Raw genomic sequence first — 27,705 nt, forward strand, 5'->3', positions numbered from 1 at the left:
TGGGCCCAGGAAGTCTTGTTTGATTATTTTAGTCTCTTCCGTCCACTTGAATAGCATAGGCCTGGGTTATGGAGTAAAGGCTCCAGTTGCCTCCACAGCGCCCTTCCGATTCACCTTTATACAGAAACTCCCCTGGTTTCATCAAAATGACGTGACAAGTGGTTTTCAAAATGTGGTCCCTGGATCAGCGGCATCACCATCATTTCAGAACTTGGTAGAAATGTAAATGCGTGGCCCCTCCCCTGGTCCTACTGAATCAGAAATACTAGAAGTGGGCCAGGAGGTTCTCCAGGTGACTCTGGTGTACATTAAAGTATGAGAACCATCTCTTTAGACCAAGCCAATCAGGTAAACCATGATCATTAGAACTGGTGGGATAGAGCTACTTATGCAAGAGTTGGGGGAGCACGGAGAGAGATCTAATAGAAAGTGGCAGCCACTCTCCTGATGGCCATTTGTACAAAACCAAGGTGCTTTCCTCTCTGTAGCCCAAATGAGGTAAGACTTGCTAGGGGAAAAGGAACACCAGGAAAGAAGCTGGTGACGTCTGGAAAAGTCCCTAAGAGCTCTGCGGTCTTTGATAAGGCCTGGAGGTGAATGGGTGTCTGCCCACCCAGAGGAAGGAGCTGTTGCCTCTCACCCAGCACCACCCTGTTCTGTACACAAGTCTCCTGATCACACTTGAAAGTTCTTTATTATTCTATAGATACGGTGAGAATAGAAAATGGAGGTGGGCAGGAGGGAGGTGAAGAGTGGGCTGCAGTAACCCCACGATCGGGTTCGGCAGAGAGAACTACCGAGAATCATGCAGAGTCAGAAGATTCTAGCCCAGGGCTTCCCTGGTGGCGCAGTGGTTGAGAATCTGCCTGCCAATGCAGGGGACGCGGGTTCGAGCCCTGGTCTGGGAAGATCCCACATGCCGCGGAGCAACAGAGCCCATGAGCCACAACTACTGAGCCTGCGCGTCTGGAGCCTGTGCTCCACAACAAGAGAGGCCGCGATAGTGAGAGGCCCGCGCACCGCGATGAAGAGTGGCCCCCACTCGCCACAACTAGAGAAAGCCCTCGCACAGAAACGAAGACCCAACACGGCCAAAAATAAATTAAAAAAAAAAAAAAAAAAAAGTCACTAGTGCAGCCACCATGAGATAATGATTGCTTCATCACCACCATCATCGTCATCGAGCTACAGCTGGCCGAGTAGCCTCCTACATGCCTGGAACCATGGTAGGTGTTTTATGTAGATTTTCTCTAGTCCCCCCCCGCCCCCCACCCAGCAACCCTGCAAGCTTGGTGGTATTACCTCAGTGTACAGATAAGCAAAATGAAACTCAGAGAGGGTTAGGAGCAGGTCCAGTATTAGACAGGTAACAGGGGCTGACACAGGATTCTCATCCTTATCTGGTATGTGACACCATCACTCTATAATACTCCAGCCTGGTGATTTCCATCCAGCCTGTGCCTGAATACTTCCAGGGACAAGGTGCTCCTTACATCCTAGGGTAGTTCACCTTTGGGCTACTGGAATGTTCTTTTGTTTACTGGTGCCAAAATCTACCCCCTGGCAGAGTTCACTCACTTGTCTTGAAGTTGGCCCTAATCACATGCCTGGTGACTCCACAGGACCCAGCAAACCCCCTTCCTACACGGATAACTCTGAATATCTACACAGAGTTCCAGGAATCTTTACTTCCTCCAACTAAAAAGCCTTGGTTTCTTTTCTTCCCCTCTTCATTTTCTGTTATAGAAAGGGAGAGAGGGTCTCATTTTAAAGCCCTGAAGATTTGTCTTCATAACCAAACATCTGCATCTCATAGAATGCTGGGATGGTATTCTTTATGTATCTAATGACTCTTTGCGCTGTTGTGTTTACGCAACTTCAGGCACAGACATAAATCGAAACCCCCATTATTTCTCAACCATCCCAGAGAGCAAAAAAGGTCACAGAGTGATCAGATCTCAGGGTGGAAGGGGGCCCCTCTTCTGATGTTTCCGAGATAAGGCCTCTCTGGAGAATGAGGTGTGTGGGATCAACTTGGCTGTACTTTTAGAAAATGCCAACCGAGGGCCTCACAGCCTTGGGGCTGGATGACAACACACGTGGGTGGAAAACTGACCTTGAGAATCATGCGTGGATGGCCCCCCAAATCCTCGAGCCTTAGTGTGGCTGGTGGAGATGGAGGTCGTGAGTTTCACCCATGGGAGGTGGGGCTCTTACCCTGCAGCACCCTGGTCTGGGACCTTGAGGAAATCCAAGCTCTCCGGCGTCTGTGACACTCGGTCTGAGCCAACGGACTGTTGTCGTGGTAAGGGTGGGCGAGCCATAGAAGGGCACAGGCTCTTCTGAGTTGACCTCTGGTTTCCAGCAGCGTGGGGATGCGGCACAAACTGGTTTTTAATGACTCCATTCTGATGGTAGCCTAGGAAGTGGGAAAGAGGAGAAAACAAAGCGGAAAATTTCTGATCCCACGCTAAAGGCTCTCCAAATTTTTTTCCGCCCGTCAGCCATGAGTGAGTTACTTAGCTTTGCCAGGCCTCAGTTTCCCCTTCTGAAATAAGGGAGGGCATAACTGCTCATATTTTGCGAGGAATAGAGCCCAAGACATTGTACACTGCCCGGCCAGTGCCTGGAACATAGCGGACGCTCATGCATGCTTGTTGATCCCGACTTTAGAACCACCAGATGTTCAGGGTTCCGAAGCCAATGGTCAGAGAAAGGTAAGCCTGCAACTAGTTGGGAGGCACATTCTTGGGTCTAAGAAAAATGATGACGTTGTGATTCAAGAGGGCTGGCAGGCAGCTGTTTGAACAGCTGGACATCCATTTTCAAGGGGTCAGTCCAGGGTGTCCTCTGCAGGAGGCTGCTGCGGGAGGTGAAGGGAGCACTCCACACAGGCAGGGGAGATGTGGCCGCCGGTTGGATTAATCTGGAGAGAGCAAGCTGTCTTAGCCAAACTGTTCCTGGTCAAGATCACATTATCTGGTAAGTAACAGACTCTGGTGCTGGGCTCCAAACCGTGCGCCTTGGCTGAAAGCGGCACTGTCATTCCAAGCTATGTATGAAGAAGCCCTTATCTCTTCTCCCACCGACAGATTTGGGGAAGAGTGAAGGGGAACAAGGCTCCCGAAGGCATGCTTTTGGTGAACCCACCATAAAGCAAACCTCTTCCATCCGAATTAAGAGAAGAACCCTTTGGTACCAGTGGGATGACCCTTAGATTATAAGGCGACTCGGGGTTCAGGTTTGGCTCTGCCTCTGATAGCTGTGTTGACCTTGAGCGAGATACTTGACCTTTCAGAGTGTCAATTTCTTCATGAAAGAAACAAGGAGCTTGGTGAGACCCCACTTGCTGCCAAGGTTGCCAAGGACAGCAGAAGGGCATCCAGAGTGGGACGTGTTCTAGGGCCATGATACTCAAAAGGGGTCCCATAGGTGGACTGCCCCATGCTGCTCGTGACCCACCCACCATCAGTAAGCTCAGAAATTAAGAGCAAGCATTTAGAAGTGTTCACAGCAGTTTCACAGACATATTTCATGTCTGTTGAATCTAATAAGAAATTTTGGCTTATATTTTGAATGCTTTTAAAATTCCATTCTTCTAGTAACTTTTATTATATCTTACAAAAGTATAGTTTGTGATGGATTAAAAATTAAGTAAAAAAACCCACAAAAACCCAAAACAAAACAAAAAAAAACCCCAAGCCCTTGATCCTTCACCATAGATAGTATGATAAGTACTGAGGTAAGGGATTGGGGTCCAATTGCCTCGTTTTATTGGTGAAGAAACTGTCACATACAGAGGTTGAGAGCTGTGCTCAAGGTCAGGTATTTGGTCTGAGCCGACTGTGGCCAACACAGCTGAGGCAAATGAGCTTTCCAGGTGGTCTGGCCAGGATTTTGCACGGGCGGCTGGCGCATAAGTAGTAACAAAATACTACACTGGTTCTCTTAGGTTCTTTTGTGCTTGGATTTGCTTCAAGGATAAAGGCAGAGGGGAGGAAAGACAGCTGGGCCAGGCAGGATGGGGACTCCAAAAGAGATGAGAATTAGTTTCTCACTGATAGGCATGGTTGTCCATACTTTAGCATGCAACTGTGAGATTCCAGAGCAGGAGACAAAAGAAATGCTTTTTACTGCTTATTTTGGACACTGCTACAAATAAATTCCCTTGTCTGGGATGATCTGAGTCAAGTGTGGTCCCAAGATGACCCTTTTCAGACCTACAATCCTAAACCTATTAACATCAAACATTCCGGGGACAGTTTCTTATTAACTGAATTGTGAGTGATGGAAAAACATTTTGTGAGTTTTGAGAATACTCTTCCAACACTAAACAGATTTATTTAAGGGCAAAACCTCTTACATTTATTTGGGTTTGGATTTTGACTTGCATGCTATATTTTTATCATTTAAAAAAATGAGAAAAATGAAACATAAGATCTAAAACTTTTTCTGAATCAATTTTGTATTCTCTCAGATATTTATTTCTTGGAGCAGTTCTCCTAGATTCTATCTGATTAAGAAAAGACTTTCTATTTATTCACTCAGCTGCTAACTAGTTGCAAAGTATTGTCGTGGTATTTGCCTGGAGCCGAGTAGTGCTGGGGTTATACCTTGCAAACTCCAATTTCCATAGAGGCAGTGTCCTACAACTTAAAAGCCGACGACATTCTGGTTGTCATGGACAAGGGGCTCTACTTCCTCTTACTGATGTACAAAGCCTTTCCTAAGGGAGGTAACATTGCCAGGGAAGGAAATGCAGATCGCTAACTCAGCCACAGTGCACTCTCACTAGCTCATACATACCTTCCCTGGATTTCGGGGTCACAGGTAGGGCCATTGTGTTGGGAGGAGTACATCTGGCACTGAAATGGCTCACGGCTGGCTCATATGTGGGCACTTATTGGCTAATGCGTTTCTTCCTCAAGGTATTTTACACATCTGGGTCTAGCCTATGGCGCGTGCTTGGCTTACCTGGTGGCGGAGGGGCAGCTCTCATTGGGTAGTTGGCATTGTGAGTCCCACTGGAATAACCTCTGCTTTGAATGGTGTTTCTTCGGGTAGGACCTGAAATAAACCCGCAAGACAAAGTTAAAATCGGTGCTACTGACTGGTTTTATGGCGCCCGATGGTTTTTTGCTCATGGAAAACTTTTGAGAAGTTTGGAACGCAGGTCTCCGTCGGATCTGCAGGAGACTGGTTGCAGTGGAGACGGCTGTTTGAGGGAAGAATTGTCCTGGCAGCTACTGGATGGGAGGCGCTGGAGGACATGTGATGGAGGGAGGGATTTGAAATGTCAGAGCCAATAGCTTTACAAAGAGGTATTAATAAGCTTACAAAGGGGTTTCTATTGTTGTGGACTTTGCAAAGAGACAGAGGAGACATCTGAATGTTCGCACTCATGTTCTGACCACAGCACCAGAGAAGCCGAGGCTGTGTTTGCTGCATATCATGGTCACTGGCGTGAAGGACACCGCAGCTCCAGCACCTCTGCTTTCATCCAGAGCCTTTCTCGCCAGAGTCTGCGTTCCACAGTCTTCGAAGTAAACACAGAGACCCTGAAGGGCCGAAGCAGACTGATACCCTGGACACAGACGTGCAAGTGTTAGAAAACAAGCAGGGCCAAATGGAGCTTCATGTGGGCCAGAATTAGGGCTGGGGCGGCAGGGCCACTGGGGGCCAGACGAGATCTCTGCAGAGACCATGTGTTGGAAAGGAACACAGTAAACAAGGTCTCGAGTGGGACATGAAGGAGCTTCAGCACATGAAGCTGATTAAAGCAGCTGGAAGAGGGGTGCAGAGGGAATTCCTAGTAAAGAGAAGAGCAGGAAGTGATAAGGCATGACAGTGTAACGCAGAGGAGCTGGGTCTCAGGTCCTGGGGCACGGGGAGGAGGCCAGGTTAGGGTGTCCCCCTTCCTGCCCCTTGTCCCCATGAAGATAAAACACCGTATTAGACAACGTTTCACTCTGAGGCCTGCTGAGCATTGCTCATACACATCTTGCTGGTTATCTGCAGCTCCCCTTCGCTGTGCTCTGTGCCCTGGGTTCTGAGCCCAATGGAGTGCTAGGCCTCTGCATTCCAGTTGGGTTTGGTCAGTGGGAGGCACCGGCAGGAGACTGGGGTGCCAGAGGAGAGAGGGGCTGGGGTATCTCCTCCTTTTTTTCCCCAAATTGAAGTATAGTTGATTTATAGTTTCTGGTGTACAGCAAAGTGACTCTGATATATATACATTCTTTTTCAGATTCTTTTCTGGGGCCTCCTCTACCTATATCCTTAGGGGTAATAGTGGCATCCTGCTGTTCTTTGCCCGAGTCCCAACTTTGTTCCCTTAACCCTGCCAACACCCCTGCGAAGAGTCCTTTTATGTAAAAGTCTCTTAAAAAAATCCCACCTAAATGTGCTGTCTTCCACAAATACCAACTGATACACAGATATATACCAACATTTTCTGAGTGGCTATTTCTCTGTACTGTATTAGTGAGTTATATAGTACGTGCCAATGTGCACCTTGTAGACAGATGTCATAAAGGCCTATTTTATACCTGTCACACTCTTTTTTTTTTGGCCATGTGCCTTGTGGGATCTTAGTTCCCCAACCAGGGATCGAGCCCAGGCCCCGGCACTGAAAGCACCAAGTCCTAATCACTGGACCACCAGGGAATTCCCGACCTGGCATGCTTTTCATCGACTGTACACATGGGCTGCATTCTGTAAAGATATCTACATTATATGAGTACATAGCATATGTAATTACTCTATACTGTGCCTTATAAATATAATTTTATAAATATCATTTATAAATAGAAAAAGAATCAAAGGCCAGTAAAGGAGTCAGACTGTGCTGTGAGTTACTGCATGTATGTCTTCTAATGAAGCAATTGACAGTGAAGGAGGGCGGTATTAAATGTGATGCACAGTAACAGAGCAAAACCTTGTAGGGAGCTGGTAAATATGGTCAGTTTCTTTCAAATTGACAGAAAAGGGCTTCCCTGGTGGTGCAGAGGTTAAGAATCTGCCTGCCAATGCAGGGGACACGGGTTCGAGCCTTGGTCCGGGAAGATCCCACATGCCGCAGAGCAACTAAGCCCGTGCGCCACAACTACTGAGCCCGCGTGCCACAACTACTGAAGCCCACGCGCCTAGACCCTGTGCTCTGCAACAAGAGAAGCCACTGCAATGAGAAGCCCGCACACCGCAACAAAGAGTAGCCCCCACTCAACGCAATTAGAGAAAGCCCGCGTGTGGCAACGAAGACCCAACGCAGCCAAAAATAAATACATAAATAAATAAATAAATAAATAAATAAATAAATTTATTTAAAAAATAAAAAATAAAAAATAAATAAAATTGACAGAAAGGATGAGGTTTGTATTGTTGACAAGATCGGACTGGAAAGGGCTGGGAAATGTAAAGCCAGCAAACTGATTTGTTTTAAACACAATTCATGCTGTAATGCCAGGAATACTACCCATAACTACAAAGTCATTCACAGAAAGGTTTAACCTGCCCATTTGCCTTGATGTTGGTTTAGTCTGAAATGTTTCAATCTGAAGCAAACCCCAGCCACAGGAAGCAGTCAAAGTACTGGTTCTTTGCCCTGCAGATCTGTGCAGTGTTATGAGCATTTGGTAGGAAAAGAGTTTGGCTCAGGGCAGGGTGAGGGAGGGCCAGGCGGGAAGCCCAGAAGCCTAGCAGTGGTCCCGCCTGTGGGGCCCATGAACACTTACGGGAGTTCTTGGGCAGCCCGGGTCCGATGCTGACCTGCAGCACTTTGTTGCTGGGCTTGAGGATGGCCAGGTCACCGAAGCCTTGGTGGAATTGCACTTGCCGGGAGCCCCCTGCACTCCAAGGACCCCAGTTCTCCTTTTTCAACTTGAGTTCAAGCCTGCGACAAGCATATTTGTTGGAATTAACAAGTCGGGATGGAGCAGTGAGAAAGTGCGGCTCATAGACCCCAGCATGGCGTTGTGCTGCTGGGCAAACGTGCTATAAAAACACTGGATCATCGGAACCAGCACCGGGCCCGGCGGACAGGCATGACATCCGTGGGTTTCCCAGACAGAGGCAGAGCATTTGGGGTCCAGCCCCTGGGAGACACCAGTTGGTGAGGGAGGTACCCCAGTACAGGTGCATTGTCACTCTGTCAAGTGGATACAGGTGGGACTGCCCCGGGAACAGAAAGAAAGGCCAATCACCAGGCCACACCCGCTGCGGTATGTCACTGTGCTTCTCTCTGATTGCCCAGGTCTGTGTCTGTGGAGGACTGAGAGATGCCAGACACAGAGAGCTCACGTCTTCTTTGCACAGAATGTGGCTACTATTTAAGTTCGATTCCTCCACCCTCACCCCTACCCCAGGGAGGAAAAAGACAACACTAGCAACCAAGACCCAAATAAAAGGGAAGTTTACTCACCACTGCAAAACTCCTCAGCCAGTTTTTATTTTCCACATTGCCTATATGCCTACATAATGCAATTTCATATTTTGCTTTTTTTACCTTATATTTTTTCATGTTTTAAGACAGAAAAATCATAATTGCAAGTAGTCGTCTATTCTATTCAGTGGCTTGGCTATATTCTTCCTTTTTTTGAGTTATTCCCTTATCACAAATTCCCAGACAAAAATAATTGCCCCCCGTACTCATGGCCAAATTGTTCTTTGGAAAAGCTGTAATGAATTCATTCTGCTTCCAGTATCTATTTCACTGGAACCACAGCAGCATGAGTTATGGTAAGGTCCCCTCCTTATGGGATTAAGGCTTTACTTTGGCTTCTTCCTTGTGAGTAGGAAGAGTGGAGGATATCCCCATTTTATAGATGGGGAAATTATGAAGGAAAAAAAAGCCAAATAACTCACTCAGCAAACACGAGATTAGAAGTTCAACAGTCCGCCAGTGTCTGGTCCGCGAGACAATGTTGTTAAAGCAAATGAAGGTGAGAGCCCAGACACAAGACGCCAGCCATCCACAGCCCCCAAGTCTCCAAATGCCCCACCAACACGCTGTATTATGCATTGATCTTGGGAACTTAAGCTCCCACTCCAATCACTTTCTTTTGCTTCAGCCTTACACTACTTCTGCCTGCTCTGCTAAATAAAATATTCTTTTATTGGTGATATATAAAATCTGCCTTTTCCTGGCCTCACGTTGGTGACCTTTGTTCAAAGGATAAAATACACCATCCAATGAAGTCATTATCTCACAGAAATGCAAAAGTGACGTTTTCAAAGCCTGTGGCAACCATCCAGACTGTCTTCTGCAGGCCCTAAGAGTCCACGGGGGAAGCCAAGGCACCCAGGGCTCCTCAGAGCCACCCAAGCCAGTCAGACCCCATCCCCCCACCCCGTAGACCTCCCCTCCTCTCAGCCTGGACCTCAACAGTGAGATCAAGGCCCCAGATCCCAACTTACGTGTTGCTAAATTTCAGAGGTAGTTGCTTCTGGGTTTTTTCCTCATAACGCTTTGCTAAGAGGCTCAAGAACTCAGTTTTAAAGACGGATTCAAGCAAACTGTCATATTCTTGCTCATGAAGAATAAAAAGGTCATCCTGCATAGTACTGCAAAGAGATTGGAAAGACTTAATGAAAGTGGCAGTTTTGTTTATTCCATGATTTTTTCCACTCCTTTTTTAAGCCTGTAAAATAGCACTAAATTTCTACCGTCTTTCTCTCTGTAATAACTGAAAATCTTTAAAACACAACACAGTGAAGTACAAAAATAAAGTCACTAAAATCTGCTTTTAAAAGAAGTTTATAGCCCACCAAAAGCATAAGTGAAATATTCTCTCACATGACTTTTAAAATCAGGAATTTAAGGACAATTTGTCTGTATAAAAAAAAAAAAAAAGTTTGTTTTCAAACATCGCTACATCACAACCATGCTACCTGCACCAGGATTTGTTGTGATGAAGACCCTGACAACCAGTGCTTTAATCTCTGTCACTCAAGAGCATGTGTAAAAGCAATTCAGGGCCAACATGACAGTTCTACAGTGTCTGGGAGCCAGGCGTCTACTCCTCTTTACAGGTACAACCAGGAAGTTGTACATGTCATTTCTGCTCACACCCCATTGGCCAGCACTGTGTCACTTGGTTACACCTAGGTGAAGGGAGCCTGGGAAACGTAGTCTCTTGAGCAGGCTGCCAGCGATTAACATGGAAAGGAGAGAATGGGTATTACAGGGCAGCTCACAATCTCCACTATACCTCCTTGTTCACGAACTTTTCCAAACTTGGAATTGGAATCTTTTCTTAAAGTGTGAGAATAATATACCTCAGAAGGTGTGGCCGCAAAGCTCCTATCATCTGCCTGTTTCTAGGCAGATGAAAAGTCTGGAATTGTCTTAATCACTTCAGTGACAGCAATTCAAAACTCCAAAAGGCACTTGTGCAAAAGTTGCTCACAACAGCTCTGCCAAGTCATTTGGAATTAAAGTGCATCCTAGCACTGGTCTAAGAAGACCTCTGCTTTAGGAAGGAGGGTGTACAACGGGGAAGAGGCAGACAAGAAGCACCACTTTTTGGTGTGTGGGGTGGAGTGATACTCCCATTTCAGCTGCCTGACTCATGTCTGGGCATGTCTGTTTGCCTGGCTGTACTTTAGGCAGGAGAGTGATTATTCAACAGGGTTATTAAATGAGTCCAACACAGGAAACCTTGCGTAGTTTAATGTGCTCAGATGTATTAGAAGTTTCATGATCAAAAAGAAATAAAGCAAGCAGGCCAAAACATCAAGGTCAATTATCAGCATGAGTCTGGAAATGAGAAGAGGCTGTTTGGATACTTTGACTTCAACCATCAAATTCAAAAACCCCTCCCTTTGGTGACCCGAGTCAGAGAGTTAGGAAATCATCTTTACCCAGGCCAGAGTTTCAACTCATTCCCCTCTCCTCAGCCCAGGTTCCTAGATCTGAAAACAAAGCTTTTACATTTTTTTTTTCCTAAAAACTCAGACTTATGTTTGGACTTCACCCCCGTCTTATTCATATGCTCAAGCTGCAATTCCTTACAGACGATTGGCATAGCAGGCCGTGTTGAAAGATGCTTTCCTAGTCCCTGGCTTGGCTGACTACTGGTTCTTTATCCTCTCTCCTTTGTGGCTTACTGTTGTACTGCTGACAACACTAGAAAATCTTGTTTCACTCCCTTAACCAAGATTTTCTTCACAAAAATATTAGTTACAAAACCCTGGGTAAACTCTTTTTTTTTTTAAAGCTGAAAAGGCAGTTTCAGGTAGGACGGCCCCTGCCTTTATTTCAGCCTTTTAAAAAAAAGTTTCCTGCTTATGAAATAGATGCTCCTTTTAGTAAACTGAAAACTACAGAGGTTAAAAAAAAAAAGAAGCAAATAAACCTTATCCAGAATTCTACCACCCAGAGACACCAGTGGCACCAATTGGGGATCCTACATTAATTTCTCTGAGAAAGTGCAGGTACACGTGGTGTTGGGCCTCAGCACGGGCCTCCTGGGAGAAGCTTCACCCGACCCCAGGGGAAAGGCTCACTGCCATCTTTTGTGTCCCAGGAGTATCCTGGATACCAGTCTCTCAACACTTGTAAGCTGTGTGCCCCATGTTTACTCAGGGCCCCGCTCCTCCTTCCAGGACAGCATGGAGCTCCTTAAGGCAGGGACTGTGTCTCGTTCACCTTCAGATCCAGAGCTGAACAAAAGGTAGGTGATCAGTCCAAAATCATAGAGAAATTCCAGGTTTCCAAAAGCTCAAAAGCCACAGCAAGGTAAGATTTCAGGAATGCGTCAGGTCAGCTGAACAAGCAGTGAAGCAGCCTGTTCTTCTTGCCAGAGGTTTAGGGCAATCAGGCAATGAAACAGTCTAGGCAAGAATGTCGTGCCCAGGGCAGCTGGAGCCTCTGTCTAAAGCCCCCTCTTCCAGGCTGATTTCCCCAGTATGCACAAGTACTGAAAAATCTACCGAAGCAGACAGGCAGCCCCACAGCTTTTGGTCTTAGGTCTCTGGGGGTCAGCTGTCAGGACGAGGAGGTCTAGAAGCTTCATCAGAGAGAACCCCACATAGGAGACTTTATAATTCCAATCTCATCACGTACGACGGGAAGGCAAAGAACATGGGCTACTGAACTTTGTGGCCACCCTGCCAGCAAATTGAGTTTTTCAAGTAAGAGCGAGGCCAGGTCAGTATACGGTTCTTGGATAAGCTCTTCAAAAATTCATTCTGGGCCTTCTGTCAGCAGAATCCCCAAAGCCTTGGAAATCCAATGTCTCACCTGCATATCAGTGGGTCACCTCCTGATAGTCTCACCACGTCTTCAACGAAGGCAGAAATGCAGGTGTCAGTGTTTTGGTCTAACTTTTATTTACATAAGGATTTTCCTGGCCCTTTGAGTAACTGTAGTCTTTGTAGCTCTCTGAGCTATTGGGTCTAATCTATTTCTTTCTTGTAAGTTAAAAAAACTTTTTTCTTAAAATTTTAATTATAATTCAACTAGATCTATTACCATTTATAAAAAGGTAAAGACTTCTTGGGCTTTCCTGGTGGCACAGTGGTTGGGAGTCCGCCTGCCAATGCAGGGGACACGGGTTCGAGCCCTGGTCCAGGAGGATCCCACATGCCATGGAGCAACCAAGCCTGCGCTCTAGAGCCCGCGAGCCACAACTACTGAGCCCATGCGCCTAGAGCCTGTGCTCCGCAACAGGAGAAGCCACCCAATGAGAAGCCCACGCACTGCAATGAAGAGTAGCCCCCGCTCTCCTCAACTACAGAAAGCCCACACACAGCAATGAAGGCCCAATGCAGCCAAAAAAAAAAACAAACAAACCATAAAAACAAAAAACAAAAAGGTAAAGACTTCTAAAAATATGATGCCTATTGAAGGATTAGGAAAAACTTTTTATTATGAAAAATTTCAAATATCTAAAAAAGCAGAATAGCAGAATGAACCTCCACATGTCAGGAGGTTTCAACAATGATCAAGCCACAGACAATCAAATTTATCTACAGTCTCATTCCCCCCACTTCCACACACCAGCTAGGTTACTTTAGAGCAGAGTATAAATATTATATTATTTTATACTTAAATATTTCAGTCTGTATCTCTAAAAGATAAATCTTCCTTAAATAAAAATAACCACAATACCATTATCACACATAAAGAAATGAACAATAAATCCTTCATATCAAATATTTAGTTATGGTCACATTTCCCCATATTGTCCCGTAATTTTTTTGTATGGTTGGTTTGTTTGAATAGGGAGCTGTGAGCCAATTTGGCTTTCCCAGTAGTTGTAAGAGTTAGGGATGGGCTGAAAGATGAAGCTTGTAGGACACTTTGATAGTCTGAACTAGAAGAATCCATTAGGTGGTCATTCCAGCCAACAGTCAAGAAGTAAGCCTCCTGAAGTGTTCAAAACACGTTACAACTTTCTTCCCGAAGAGCTAGACAACTGTTAAAATTTTTCTCTATGCCAATACTGAAATACATTGAGAACACACACACACACACACACACACACACACACACACACACACACACACACGTTCTCCTGGTACCACAATCCATTTCTACTCTGGATTCCATTTCACTACTCAATCCATTTCACACTCCACGACCCATGTGGTTGCATTCCTAACTTGGTTTAGATTACTAGCCTAACCCAACGGCTGGAGGAAATGAGGGAACGGTATTAATCTTCACAAGTTGGGGCTCAGTAACTGTAACATGCAGATATAGCAAGTTTAAACGACTCAGGCTCTTTTTTTCCCCTAGATCCAGAATAAATTTCAGGCTAAGTACCTCATTTTATTACAGCCTCTAACAAGGAAAGGCCACAAGGAAGCAAATGTCCAGATCATGAATACTAAAGAGAAAGTAGAAAAAGAATCTGATTTTACTATGAGACACTGTATCCCCAGAGGCTGAGAGAGGAGGAAAAAAAAAAAAGGCAGAAGGAACAAACTTGAGTGTGAATATCCCAAACCTTGATAAGCCTCAAAGACTTGATCAATAAGATATTAAGTGTCAAAGTGCTTGATACAAATGTAGGCATATGATGATCAAGCACTCCTTGATGGTCTGAAGGCTGCAGACAGACCTGGGCAATAATAATAGAAAGAACAACGATCATTCTCAGAGTAATCAGCAAATGTGCCCCAAAGCTGTGACTCCTGGGCTTGTAGCCACGGCTACTGCCAAGTGTGCACAGCACGTTTCAGCTCACCCAGCTTAGCCAAAGTATAGCTGGTCCCCATGCAAGAAAAAAAGAGAAGCTTCCAGTTGGGTTCCTTGGACCAGCAAGGGCAGCCTCAGGGCCCAGCTAGCCAGTAGACTGTGGCCAGCAGGTCGTGGCCCATGAGCTGAATTCTCAGAAAGACCTTTGAGGAAAACCCGACAGCGCCTAGAGCGTTTCCGTGAAATCCATGGCACTGAGACCCACCTGAGGTGGGGCTGCAAAAGGCTGCCGATGGACTCATCTGCTTAGTTCTACCACATCCTGAACGGAAGGGTTTTAAACTCTTAACCTCACTGCACTGCCTGATATTTATCAGGAACATTGGGAAAAGATAGAATCAGAAACCACAGTGACACAGGCAAGAATGGACACAACTTAAAATCTGCTTTGGATTATCACACTGGAGCCAGGATTTCTAGCCTGGTAAATCAGACGCCTGAGCACACAAAACCCCTGCTTTTTCCTAAGAGCAGCAGTTTTGTCTGCTGTGTGGAATAAGAGTTCCAAATTCCAGGGAGACATGTTCGCAAGTAACCAGAACATCTCTGCTTTTAATGCAGTGGCAGCCCGAAGCTTGCCCTGAGAGAGGCAGTGCTATCCTCAGGAGGGCCAGGGACGTGACTCAAGGAGGAAGCTACTGGGCTCAAAGGGGCCTTTCTTCCTCTTTTCTTTGCCTTCTGTGGACTGAGAGGATTTCCTCTCATCAGAGGGAACTCAGTCTGGGAGTTATTAGCAGGGGACTTAGGCAAGTCTCAGCATGCATAAAAGCCCCTCTGCCAAAAGCAAGCCATAGTGCTGACAGGAAGAGCAAGGGCCCCTACCTGTGAACTTGGAGTTGAAGGGAGCATTTGGCAATGACTCCAGGGCTATAGATTATGGAGACCAATTTGTACTCCCCCCCTCGGTATTAATAGGCATAAAGGGCTTCAAGGAGTCCAAAGAAACTTCCCACCTAGGACAGTCAGAGGTCACAGCAAACTAAAAAGCAGTACTGATGACCTAATGGCCACCTGTGCTTGGGCCTTTCCTGGTGAAGCGGGTTAGGTCTTCAACAGGGGCGAGGTGGGCTTGGGGGCATTGGCCCTACTTCAATAACAGCAATTGTGCTGGTTGTTTCACATACTACATTTATTTCTCAAACGTTATGGGAACAAAGGATCTGGGTATCCCTTGATCAGAGGAGCAGATCAGAAGGCAAATTTTTCTCGTCATCTTGGGACTCCCTGAGAGCCATGAAGATGAGCTCTTCTTTGGGAAGAAGAGGAAACTGGGTTCGCGTCATCATGATTTTTACAACTGGGGAGCCTGACCGGGCCTTTCTCCAGGCTGTGTTTGGAACAGCGGTTGGTGTTGTTAGGGAGAGACAGGTCTCCCCTGCCCCCAGCCCTGGCCACTCACCTGAGGGACACAGACAAGATCCTCTCCGTCTCGATTCTCCGCTTCAGCACCTCCTTCACGAGGCCTTTGTCTGGACCCTGCTTGACCTTTTCTCGTCCAATTAAGTACAAGCATTTCGGAGTAAGAAGCAAGTCTCGCTTCACGCTCTGCAAGGAGAGGTGTTTTAAAAAGTGTCAGAGTGACAACAGTCCACACAGAGGGCATTTGTGACCAGGTGAAGGGACGCTGCTTTAGGTAGCGAACTTTCACTACCATCGGATGGCCATTCCATTTATCATCTAAGTCCCTCGAGAGCAAAAGGGGACATTGTTCATGACTCTTAGGTTGACATATGTAAAATTGCTGATACTTGACTCTCTTTGACTTACAAAAATGGCAGACCATCAGGACAACACCTAAGGTCTCAGGGCAAACCAACACATAGGACGACCCTACCAATGATCTGCTACAGAATGTTTCTCTCTCAGGGATCCGTGCATATATAAATTTTGTGAGCCCATGAAATTTTTACTTTTTAAAATTGACAAATTTTCATTTCAATGACAATCCTTAAAAATCTAATATAAACATACTGTATTATATACTCAAACACTACTTAGAGACTTAAGCACTCATGTTTGCATTCAAATCTGCCACCAGAGCAGCTGGTACCATACTCCGGTTGTAAGGAATGATTTGGTTTTGGTAAAACAACGTCATCCTTCTTGTGAAATTAATATTGTTATTTATTTCATTATTTTTTTTCCTGACCAAAAAACAAACAAGAACCAACACACATAAAAAGCTATGAATGGGCCCATAAGCTATTGTGGCTTCATATTTCATTATTAGGGTCAAGATTTTATCAGGCAAAAGAAAATGTCTAAGGAAAGAGGTTTAAAAAAAAAAAAAAAAAATCAGCTGGCCCCCAGTGGCTCTGTGAAAGCCCTGCATAGTCATTTGCTCAGGGAAAATGGGTAAGAACACTTCACTTTATATTCTGAATCTTTTGATCCAATGAGTCTACTCCTATCAATTTATTCTAAAAGCATCAGTAGACAAATGCACAAAGACATGTGAAAGAATGCTCACTGCATCCTTTTATTTATGATGGTTTAAAAAAAAAGAAAAAGCCCACTGAGAACAGATTAATGAGAAACTGGTTAAAAATACAGTGAAGCAACTGTTGAATGGGATACTACGCAGCTAAACAAAATAATTTATATTGACACATATGGAAAGTTCTCCCTGGCATATTTTAAGAGCAAAACAACCTAGGACATAAACCAGCAGGTAAGGTAGATCTCATTTTTGTAAAACTAAATATACAAATGTATGCCTTCCAAAAAAAGTTCTAAAGGATACACACAAAATATTAATAGTGATTGTTTCTGGGTACAGGTGGCTACTTTTGGCTTATCTGCATTTTTTAAATTTGTCTACAACGAGCATGTTCTGTTTTGGTAATCAGAAAAGCAAAATTACGAGTTATTTTTAAAACTAAGGAATCTGTTTGGTGACTCTCAGAGGTGGGCAGTCAGCGTGTACCTTGAACCTCCTGTCATACTTGGTCACCGTGTCTGCAAAATCAATCTTCTCTCTCTTGCCCACAAACTGCTGGAGTTCCGGGTGCTCTTCCATCCCTATGTAGTCCCCGATGAAGTTCCTGTTAATACTGTTTCTCCTTCTCTCCTTCTTGTTCAACAGGAGGTCAGAGGCTGCAATTCCCAAAAGGGCAGAGAAGGGAGAAGGATCAATCCCCGAGGAGGAGGAGGAAAACGCTCAGTGTGGGAAGACACAGAGAAACTCTAAATGAATGCAAGGTTTCAACACACGACATTATATGCAAAGTAAAATGAACTTGTAATTCATCTAAGTTCAAAAGTATTCTTAGATCTGGCAAATTCATGAAACAAAATGACTACAATACCCTCTTCTCTCATTTGGACATATTTCTTCCGGGCCACGAATTTCCTCCATGATTTCTGTATCACTCGAGCATACCCATCGTACTTTCGTTCTCTCATTTCTTCTAGAAGAAAGAGCTGTGAATATAGAGAAGACCGATGTGAGCCAGTTCACAGGACCTGAACATCACTTTTTTGGGTATTTTAGGGACACTCAGTTTAGCCGAGGACATAATGCGGAGCAGCTTCTCAGACTCATAAACAAAGGTGAAAAAATGTGTTTATGATCACTATAACTTTTATATATACATAGTCTTTTAATATAATATATATTATAATACTATAATATAATATGCATATTCTTTTAACAAAAAACATCGTGGAAAATAGCTGGATCTGAGTGTATTCACTTGGACCTTAATGATGGTGTCTGCCCTGCCTTGCTCATAACCTCTGTGAGAATCAAATAAGTGATTCAGCACTTATCCACTTATTTCCCACCTCGATCCAAAGAGGATATTAAGTGGCTTGATCACCTGAGCTCGTGGAGGCAGTTGTTTAGTGCTGCCTATAGCCTCTTACTAGAATTTTCCAGCTTTTGCAAGAGCAGAGCCTGTGCTGCAGTGGAAAGAGGGCTGCCCTCCTCTTGGTTCCATGAAAGTATAGACTTCCTGCCTCACAGAAATCTCCAAGGAGTCACTGGGGCAGAGATAATAACGAGTGACTGGAGCTGGACTTCAGATGTGTTACTTAGGACTTAGATTCACCAAGAGGGGCTGGAGACTGTTTTAGTTAAGGGCTCATATCACACACTGGCAGGTGTTGAGACTCAGGCCACCTTAACGATGAATACTGATTTCTGCACCCCACTCAACAGAGCTCTGGAGTAACGAAGATGACAGCAAGCAGCTGTAATGAACCGAATGCCCACTACAGGTCAGGAATCATTCTAGATGCTTTACACACATTCTTCCATTCTACCACTCAACAACTACATGAACCACATATTTGTGTTATCTCCATTTTACAGATGAGAACATTGGAACTAAGATTGGGTGGGGCTGGAAAGTGAACAAAGGTGTTTCGACGTACAAGTCTTTCCCCGTAAATCTGCATCTAATCAACTCGTAAAATGGTGGGAAACTCTCATTCACCACTAGGAAGTGGTTTACATGACTCTCTAGGAACAAAAATAAAACGGACCAATAAAAACCCAAAGTAATGACGATGAATGTCATCGTTAAAATGTTCCAGAAGTAAACAAGTGAATTTGGTTTGAAGGCAGCTGGGCTTGATTTGTTGTCTCTTGTTTATCTGGGTTCTGTACCCTGGGGCCACATCGATCTCCTCCTGACACTCAGATTCTCCTTCTCACATCCCCAGCTATGTCAAAACCACATCTCAAACTCAAAATACCAAGAGAGCAGCACTTCATTCCACAGCCATCAGTGCCATATACAATAAGCACAAGGAGCATATTTCCAAAACAAAAGATTTTTAACAATTGGACAGAATGTTTAAAATCTGAGCCCTGCGGTTGCCTGGAAGGTTATCCGTTGGTGTTTCTTATCTTGTGTGTTGGGTTGCTGGGTAAGTCTTGTTTTCTTCTTCTTTCCCAGAGCTATTTTGGGAGTGTCATAGAAAATACACTTGTGACTCAGAAAGGATGAAGACGCAACCAGTTCCCAACTTCCTATAGACTAGTTCAAAGATTATCTGGTTTTTAGGTTCTTTCCAAAAGCCATATGGGTTAGAAATCAGGGAGGTTCAAGAAGAAAAAGAGAGAGAGAAAGAGAGGGAAAAAAAAGCAAAAATCATGGACACATGTAACAAATAAACAAAACCAAACCAAACCCTCTGGTGCCTGATGTCTAATGTGGGTTCTTAAAAGCAAATGGGTTATTTTGTAAATTCAGCACATTTACTATAAAAACCAAGGCAAGATCACAGGGTAGATTTTTAAAAACCATTTTTCTTTTTTTGGCCTTACCATGCGGCATGCAGGATCTTAGTTCCCCAACTAGGGATCGAACCCGTGCCCACTGCAGTGGAAGTGCGGAGTCTTAACCATTGGACCGCCAGGGAAGTCCCTAAAAACCAATTTTTGTAGAAGTATTTGCAATGTCAGGGCTAGATGTGGATGGATGAGTGATGGTGGTGGGGAGAGAGTAGTGATGATGGGATTTGTGTGCGTGTGTGTGTGTAAAAACATGGGGGAGAGGACAGTCAAGCGATGGTAAAAAGCAATTGGGAGGAAGACACAGAAAAGAAAAACCAAAAATAAATCTTGATTTTTGAAGTAAAATCTCAAAGCTCAACTGAATCAGAAAAAAAAGTATGAAAAATATTGAGGCTGTTTTTGTGAAAATTTAGCAAGTCGAAAAAGTAAAAGTGGGTATAAAACAACAGAAGAGTTCTCCATTGTACCAATAAATCACTCCATCCCGTTTTAGAAAGAACAGGAACTGTTCTGTGGGTTGCTTAATGGTGTATGGCACAACATTTTCATTTTATAATTGGAAATGAAATTACTGTGAAGCTACAAATAACTCAAAGTGGAAAATGCTACCGCAAACTTTTCATAAATGGGTTCTATCGATGTGTGCCACTTATTTATTTAACAACCTTTACGGTTCATAAAGCCATTCAGTTACAACCATTAGCATTTCTGATCTCAGGCTGATCCTGTGAGGCAGGCAGAGCAGCCATGGGGCCCATTGTAAAGGAGAAAACTCACCGCGAGACCAGAATTTGCCTAGAGTCAAGTGTTTCCATTATGACCAACGCTGCAAGTTCTCATGGTATTTCCCCTTGATACGGTGACTAATTTTGCCAAATTCACCAAAGACTCCTGAAATGGTCTTTGATTATTACAGGAACCTCAAGAAATGGTGATGCCCAGCCCCGGTTAGTTCCAGCAGTTTCTCCAACTTAAAAAGGAGTATCTTTGGGACTTCCCTGGCGGTCCACTGGTGAGGACTCCATGCTTCCACCGCAGGGGGCACGGGTTCCACCCCTGGTCGAGGAACTAATATCCCGCATGCTGCCCAATGCAGCCAAAAAAAAAAAAAAAAAGTGTCTTCATTCCACAGCCCCAGAGCTATGGGGCAGAAGAACTGAGGGGCTGGGCTGGGTTCCTGTTCAAACTGAGAACTTCCTGTGGACGGACGTTCATTAGGCTCAGAGTGACCACACCCTCATCAGGAAAGATTAAGAAGTTCCACTAAATTCATCTGTGGAGGTCTGATAAGTTTGCAAATTGTTAAACCTTTATGTTTGAATTCCTTACTGGTAAATATCCCTGTCCTTTAAGCCCAGAGGTTTCTCCTTCTACCTATTGGTCTCCTCAAAGTCCTTTCCGGGCTTCCTCATGGTCTTCAAGACACAGTTCTGGGAATGGTCACTCCCAGGCTCTGCTCCCCCTTTAAGGAGGAAGCCGGGGCCTGTGTGACACAACCTGCTTGGTGTCACCCAGGTGAGGATGTAGGTTTACCCAAGCCTCCTTTGTGGGCAAAGAAGTACCTATTAGCTTAGGCACTGTTGGACATTAAAAATAACTACTGGGCTCTTCCTATGAGCCACTTTCCTCACGAGGCTCTGAGTACACAAAAGCACACAAAACACTCCCTGACCTTAAGGTGATGACATCTAGAATGGGAGAGGCACTTTAAGTAAGAAAAGAAAACAGCTTTGTACCCATGCTGAGGGCTCTGGGGTGTGGAGAACGGCCTATACTTAGACTGGGAGCAGCGGAAAGGCTTCTTCGAGGAGCCCACCTTTAAGGCATGAACAGCAGGATGAGGAAAAGATGGCAGCCACGCCATGGGGAGGGGGCCGACAGGGGCTGCGGGGAGAGGGGTGGCCCCGAGGAAACTCACAGACTCGGGGGCTTTGACGAACACTTTGCTCTTCCCGAGCTGGAACTGGTCACCGTCCATGTTGACAGACTGCAGCAAGTGCAGGACGCCTTGTTTCTCATCCCCTCTCCACGAAGGCCAGGTGGCTTTGGTCAGAATGGCGTACCTGTGAGGACAATGAGGGAGAGAAAGATCAGGCCCAAAGGCACTCGGTGCTGCTAGGGTCCTGGCCATCCCCTCGCCTCCCTTCCAAGGCTCAGGGATGGACCTCGACAACTGCAAAAATCCACTGGGTCCGGATCGCCCATTTCAGAGCTGCCTCCTGACTCCTTCCTTATCTGACCATGTCCACGCTAAGGCCCTGGAGAAAATCTGCTTTTCCTTTCTCCCACTGTCTAAAAATAGCATTCCTGAAGGTCACCAATGACACTCTTCCAGCAAAATCAAACGGTCTTTTCTCGATACCAATTTCCCCTGATTTCTCAGGAGCACTTGACAGTCAATGCGAAGAGTTTTACAAAGCTCCCCATAAGCAGCTGTTATGATGACGATGGATCAACTTTCATCTTTGGAGTTCTCTGCATCTTGAGTCAGGAGGCGCTGGTGATCTGGCCCTTGGCTATTCTCCAATCTCGTCTCTCTACTGTCCTCTGGCTCACCACGTTCCTGGGAGGATGGCCTCTTCTTCACGCACATTCAACACTTTCCCTCCTCAGAGCCTTCACCTATGCTGTTCCCTCTACCAGGTGTGCTGTTCCCCAAACTCCTCAGGTGGCCGGCTCCCACTCAGGGGTGCTCCCCTTCAGTGACACTTCAAGAGAGGCCTTTGGGGTAGACCCAAGCAAAAATTGTCCCCCTGCTATTCTCTCTCATAGAAAATAGTATTTTTCCTTCAGAGCATGTATCATAATTCGTAATGATAGTCATGTTTGCACCTGTTTGGTTACTTCACGCCACCCCCATGGGGACAAGAGCGCCATAAATAGGTGCTCAGCCTGCACATCCGGCACCTTACACAATGCCAGGAACACGGCGGTAAGAACGAACACGAAGGGCTCCAACACTACAGGTGCTACCCTTGGCGCGTTAGATCCTTGATCTCATTTTATTCCTACAGCAACCTCATCCAGTTGGTCTTTCCATTTTGCAAAGCAGGAAACACAGGCAACTAGAGACCCACTCAAGGCTACTTAGCTAGGAGGTGTCATAGCTGGGATTTGAACCCCAAGCTGTTTCTTTCATGACGGCACTATCTACAAGGCATGGATCGGTATACAGGTAAATATTTCCTTTAAAGATGATACCGTCTACTACACATGTCTATGTTAGAAACATCATAATTATGTAAGAAGCTAATCTAATAGAGGAGACAGAAGCACATTACAAAATGTCAAATACAGAAGGTACCAAAGACTTGAGGCAGAAGGAAGGGAAAGAAGGATGGAGGGAGGGAGGGAGGGAGGAAGAAGGGGAAATCAGAGGAGAGTGTGGGTGAGAAATTGGAGGGCGTGGCCTATGGGCAGGCACATCTAGGACACAGGCAATGAATGGGCCCCAGGCCTCTGAAGAAGCCAGCGTCCTCCTTTGTTCCCAGAAGCTACTACGAGGATTAGACTGATTTATGGCATCCAAGGGAGAAGGGAATCGTGACAAAAAGAGTGGCTCTGCCTTCAGGATCCAGGGCTCCCTAAGAGGAAAGAACCAGTGTTCATCACACCCTTAGGTCTAGCTGGCTGGGACTTAAGGTGATTCTAGGGACCCTCTCTGGTCCTCCTAAATATCCACATCTTGCCTGATAATACAAATTTCCTGGAGAAGCAAATCCTCTTATTCACTAATTAGCGATAAAAAGCTTAAAAATGAAAATGCCTGGCTGAAGCCACACATTAGCAGGAATACATTTCACATGTGGCATAATGAAGTCAGTTATACAAATTAAGTCACATAAAAATGACTGATAGCAGGGTTGCCATTGGGGGATGTGGTGAAAAAGTAGGAATGTACTGGCAATATAAATGGATGAGGGAGAGAAAGTTCATGCAGGGTATGGGTGAGAAAGAAAAGACCAGACTCCCAAGGTGACAAGTTTCTAAGAGTACGAGTCTGCCTGGCTTGATCTAATCAAATCAAAATTATAAACCAAAGTATTTTTATTGTGCAACCTCAAATAGGTAGCTCTTTGCAATTCACAATTTCCTCCCTATTAAAATAATGCTGTATTTCTCATTTGGTTTTTTTTTTTTTCTTTTTTTAATAGTAAGGAACTTGTTTTGAAGAGACTTTTTCTTCTTCCTTTTCCTGACAAGGCCTCTGAGAGTTTGGGTCTGGGTAAGACATGGGAATTGCCTGGCATTTCCAGAGCCCTTTGACAATGGACCACTTGTGGTGGTCCCCTTGGCTTTCAGGAAGCTTGATGGTATCCTCCTTATTTCCTTTTGTACTTCACTGGAGAGACCAGGACATAATTCTAGTACAGTGTTCTCCCACTGTGTAAGTACACCCAGTTCACTTGTCTTTCTCCAGGATATATTGGCGGGAACGGGTTGCACAAGGCAATGGTGCACTGCCTAACAGGTTGCCTGTGATAATTCTGGAGACATGAGGATAATAGCTTATACTCCTTCATCAAGTATTTTCAGTTTAAGACCAAAATTTCATCTCAAGACCTTTGCACTGGCTGTTCTCTCTGCCTAGAACTCCCTTTCCTGCCCCTAGTCTGGAAGGCTCCTTGTAATCTCTCAGATGACCAATCCAATGGTTCCTTCTCAGACGAAATGCAGCCCAGCAGACCTCTAGCTGCTGGCGCTTGGATTTAAGGATGTTTCTGACCCCCAAGGACACTAAAATCCTGGCAGCCAGCAGGACACTCGCTACACTCCATACCTGAGATAATAAAGGTATAAGATGGTTTAATTACTCACAGGGGATCACAGGATGAGACAGTGACCGGCAGATTCTGGACAAATCCTGTTACAACCCCAGACTCATACACCTTATGGAAAACAGCACTGTCTCTGGAAAAATATTCCTTGCCCATTGACAGATATATGGCCTTGTAGCCATTTTTGAGTGGGAGACTAAACATGTACTTTTTATCGAAAAACAAATTTTCCTTCCAAACTTCATTTTTATTATCCTCCCAGTACTCTCAAATCAAAAGAAATATGACAACATCAAAAGAGCCTCCTTTTTATAAGACAGGGCTGCCTGTTTGTCTCTTCTGAAAGGAAAAGCCCACAGCAGGAGAGCTAAGAAGGGAGGCATCCAAGGATAAAATCATTTCGGTGAAAGTCCCTCAACACAAAGGGCATAACAGATATGCAATAAATGCTTACCCTGTGTAAGGCACAGAAGAGAGTACCACCCGTGGAGCCATGAAGCTAGCCCGGCACTTGCGAGAGGTCCAGATATTATAACCAGGTCATGTCACAGCTCATTTAAGGAGCTGCAGCAAACAAGTTAACACAGCCCGCTCAGGGCACCCCAGACATTCCTGCCGGGAGAGGAAGGCGTGGACTTCCCGCTCCCCCCAGCGCGGTGGAGCTCACAGCAATGCTTACGGAAGTCAGGTTTGTCGGTTTGTTTTTAAATAATATGGAAGGAAGGAGGTCTTTCAGAACTGGTTTCTCAAGAACAAATAAACAAACAAAACAAGGTCAGATTAAAAAAAAATCTGATCAGTTTTCAATAGTAATGCCAATTAGGGAGAATCTGCAAATATCGCATAAAGAGTTTTTAAGTACAGAAAAAATACTGAAGGAGGATAAAACTATAAACATTTTGGAATTGTTGAGGACAGGCCTTTCTAAATTAGGGCAAGATGGAGGAAATACTTTTCGTTCACTATTTTCTGAATTTAATTTTTTTTCCCTCTTAATTAAAAAGGGGTATTTTCAAAGAAATGTAGTTCTACAAAAATTTTAATGATTATCTAAGCCATGGTTCTCAACTGGCTTTGCCCCCCAGGGGACATTAGGCAATGTCTGGATACAGTTTTCGGTGTCACAACTCGGGGAAGATGGGGATGGGGGTGGCATAGGGGGTTGGCACTGCTGGCATCTAGCAGGTAGAGGCCAAGGAGGTTGCTAAACATCCTGCAATGTACAGGACGGCTGCCACGATGAGGACTCATCCAGCCCAAAATATCAATAGCTGAGGTTGAGAAATCCTGTTCTAAGCTAGTGTCATCCATCTGCTTAAAGAAGAGCAAAGTCTTTGATAATTAACATTTCAGTTGTTTGTCAGCAAATGGATGCTGGTACAGTGATGCAAGAGCACTCCAAATTTATTTTCTCACTTTCCTAAAGACACCTTTTTATATTGCTCTGCTTACACTAGAGGTGTAGTGGGCCCTTTAATTCAGAGAGCTGTGTCAGTGAATTTTATTCCTAGTCTAATCAGCCTCCAAAATTATCAGCAATCTTGAATGTGTGAGGACAGAATCAATGAAGCTTTACTGTATGGAATGATCTGCGCTTTTGCTAAGCCTCTTCTGACCTTCCACATATGATGACCCACACTGATGAGCAGTAGGTCAGCCATCCCAATCTCATGGCAGAAGAAACAACATCCCCAAAGGGAAAGCTACTTTATTAGAAGTACTGGATTTCAAAGACAGCAATTAAGCTCTTCTCCATCCTACAACCTCTTTGTTACATACAATTTGAATTAAATAAAAATTTCTTACATCCTGCTCCTGTATCATATACCAGGAAGACATAATTATTTTCTGATTAAAATACTAAATATGGCTTCCTTCCTTCATAAAGGAAATTAAACAGATGTAGAAGATCAATGGAACTTCGCTAATTTAGAGTCATTAGAGAAGTGAGAATCGTAATATTTTAAGGACATTAAATTTTATCCTTTTTAAACACAATGCAAAATAAGAACAATTTAGTACAGATCCTGCCAAATGCACTTTAATGGAAATATAAAAATCAGTTTAACTTTATATTTGGACTGTACAAAAAATCTGAGGTTAAATACTTTAAGCTTGTAAATATTTTCCTAAAATTGTCTTCATACTATTAATTTGCTCAGTCAAGTTAAATCTCAGTCCGTCCCCATGTCACAATTACCATGAATTTCTGAACTGATCTGTCACTCTAAACAGACAAAATACTTGTGGCTACTGATTTATGTACAATAAATAATGCTAAAAAGAACTGTACTATAACTTAACACTAAAAAGACAAATAATTTAAAAATGATCAAAGGGGATGTAAAATGGTACAGCCACTCTGTAAAACAATCTAGCAGTCCAACAAAAAGGTTAAGCACAGTTACCATTTGACCCAGCAATTCCATTTTTATTTATGTCCCGAAGAGAAATAAAAACATATGTCCACATAAAAACATGTATGTGAACACTGGTAGCAGCATTATTCGTCATTCAAAACAGCCAAAATGTGATGTCTATCAACTGATGGATGAATAAGTAAAATGTGGTATATTGGAACATTGGCGCAAGGGAATATTATTTGGCAATGAGTAGGAATGAAGTGCAGGTATATGCTTCAGGATGATCCTTGAAAACATTATGTGAAGTGAAACAAGCCAGAAACAAAAGACACATGTTACATGATTCTATTTATAAGTAATGTTCAGAATAGGCAGAGAAAGAAGTGTCTGCTTAGGGCCAGGGGTGAGGGTCGAATAGGGGGCTGATGACTTGGGAAGTGAGATTTTTCTTTTTGAAAATGTTCTGAAATTAATTGTGGTGATGGATGCACAACTCTGTAAATATATTAAAAGCCAATGAATTGTATACTTTAAATGGGTGAATTGTATGATATGTGAATTATATCTCAATAAAGTTGTTTAAAACAAAAAAGAGTCCAGAGTCACCAGTTCATTACCTCTGCAGGAATTTTTGGAAGACGCGCCGATAGGCATACCCAGCTCTCCTCACTCGAATGTTCTCTTTTAGGCCCAGATATTCTACTTGATGCTTTACCCTATAAAGGAGAGAATAGGGCCAGGACATTACTGGATAATCTTTTCACTCTGTCCTCCCACCCACCATTCCCCCCAAACTCCCAATTCCACACTGCAGGGAAGCATATTAAAAAAGATGATAATTTATAGTGTTCAGAGTCTGAGCTGGCCCTCAGGTTATGTAATATTAACACATATATGGTTAACTGAAAGGGTAGAAATCTGATTCAGGAAAATAATTTTCCTTTCTCCCATCCTCCAAATCCCAAACTCACCACCAGCCTTTTCTCTACTAAGGAAAATATACATGAGGTTGCCAGTTAGAGATATTTGCTCATTTTAAGTATTTTTCACAAATACTGGCTTCACCCCAAGCTTTGAGGCAGGGAATGCATCACCCATTGATTCCTTTCCCGTGAATCA

General features: G+C 44.3%; 1 protein-coding gene and 1 long non-coding RNA gene across 2 annotated transcripts in view; one reads left to right on the top strand and one right to left on the bottom strand.

Annotated features, from left to right (window-relative positions):
- The window catches only part of LOC309626871, a 186,394-nt gene extending 185,270 nt beyond the window's left edge, over nt 1-1,124 (top strand). Inside the window, exon 2 of the long non-coding RNA XR_014243462.1 lies at nt 828-1,124. This is a non-coding gene — a long non-coding RNA (uncharacterized lncRNA). The remainder of the gene's footprint in view (nt 1-827) is intronic.
- Nucleotides 1-27,705, bottom strand: part of MYO1E (myosin IE) — a 200,620-nt gene that overhangs the window by 15,379 nt on the left and 157,536 nt on the right. Inside the window, exons 18-26 of the mRNA XM_082388011.1 lie at nt 27,204-27,302; nt 21,364-21,508; nt 17,509-17,623; nt 17,127-17,296; nt 15,600-15,745; nt 9,412-9,558; nt 7,731-7,888; nt 4,975-5,067; nt 2,218-2,419 (exon numbers count right to left, since the gene is read on the bottom strand). Of these exons, the coding sequence (XP_082244137.1) occupies nt 2,218-2,419; nt 4,975-5,067; nt 7,731-7,888; nt 9,412-9,558; nt 15,600-15,745; nt 17,127-17,296; nt 17,509-17,623; nt 21,364-21,508; nt 27,204-27,302 (1,275 nt within the window). The remainder of the gene's footprint in view (nt 1-2,217; nt 2,420-4,974; nt 5,068-7,730; nt 7,889-9,411; nt 9,559-15,599; nt 15,746-17,126; nt 17,297-17,508; nt 17,624-21,363; nt 21,509-27,203; nt 27,303-27,705) is intronic.

This window comes from Balaenoptera borealis, assembly GCF_965194805.1.
Source record: "Balaenoptera borealis genome assembly, chromosome: 3".
Taxonomy (NCBI): Eukaryota; Metazoa; Chordata; class Mammalia; order Artiodactyla; family Balaenopteridae; genus Balaenoptera; species Balaenoptera borealis.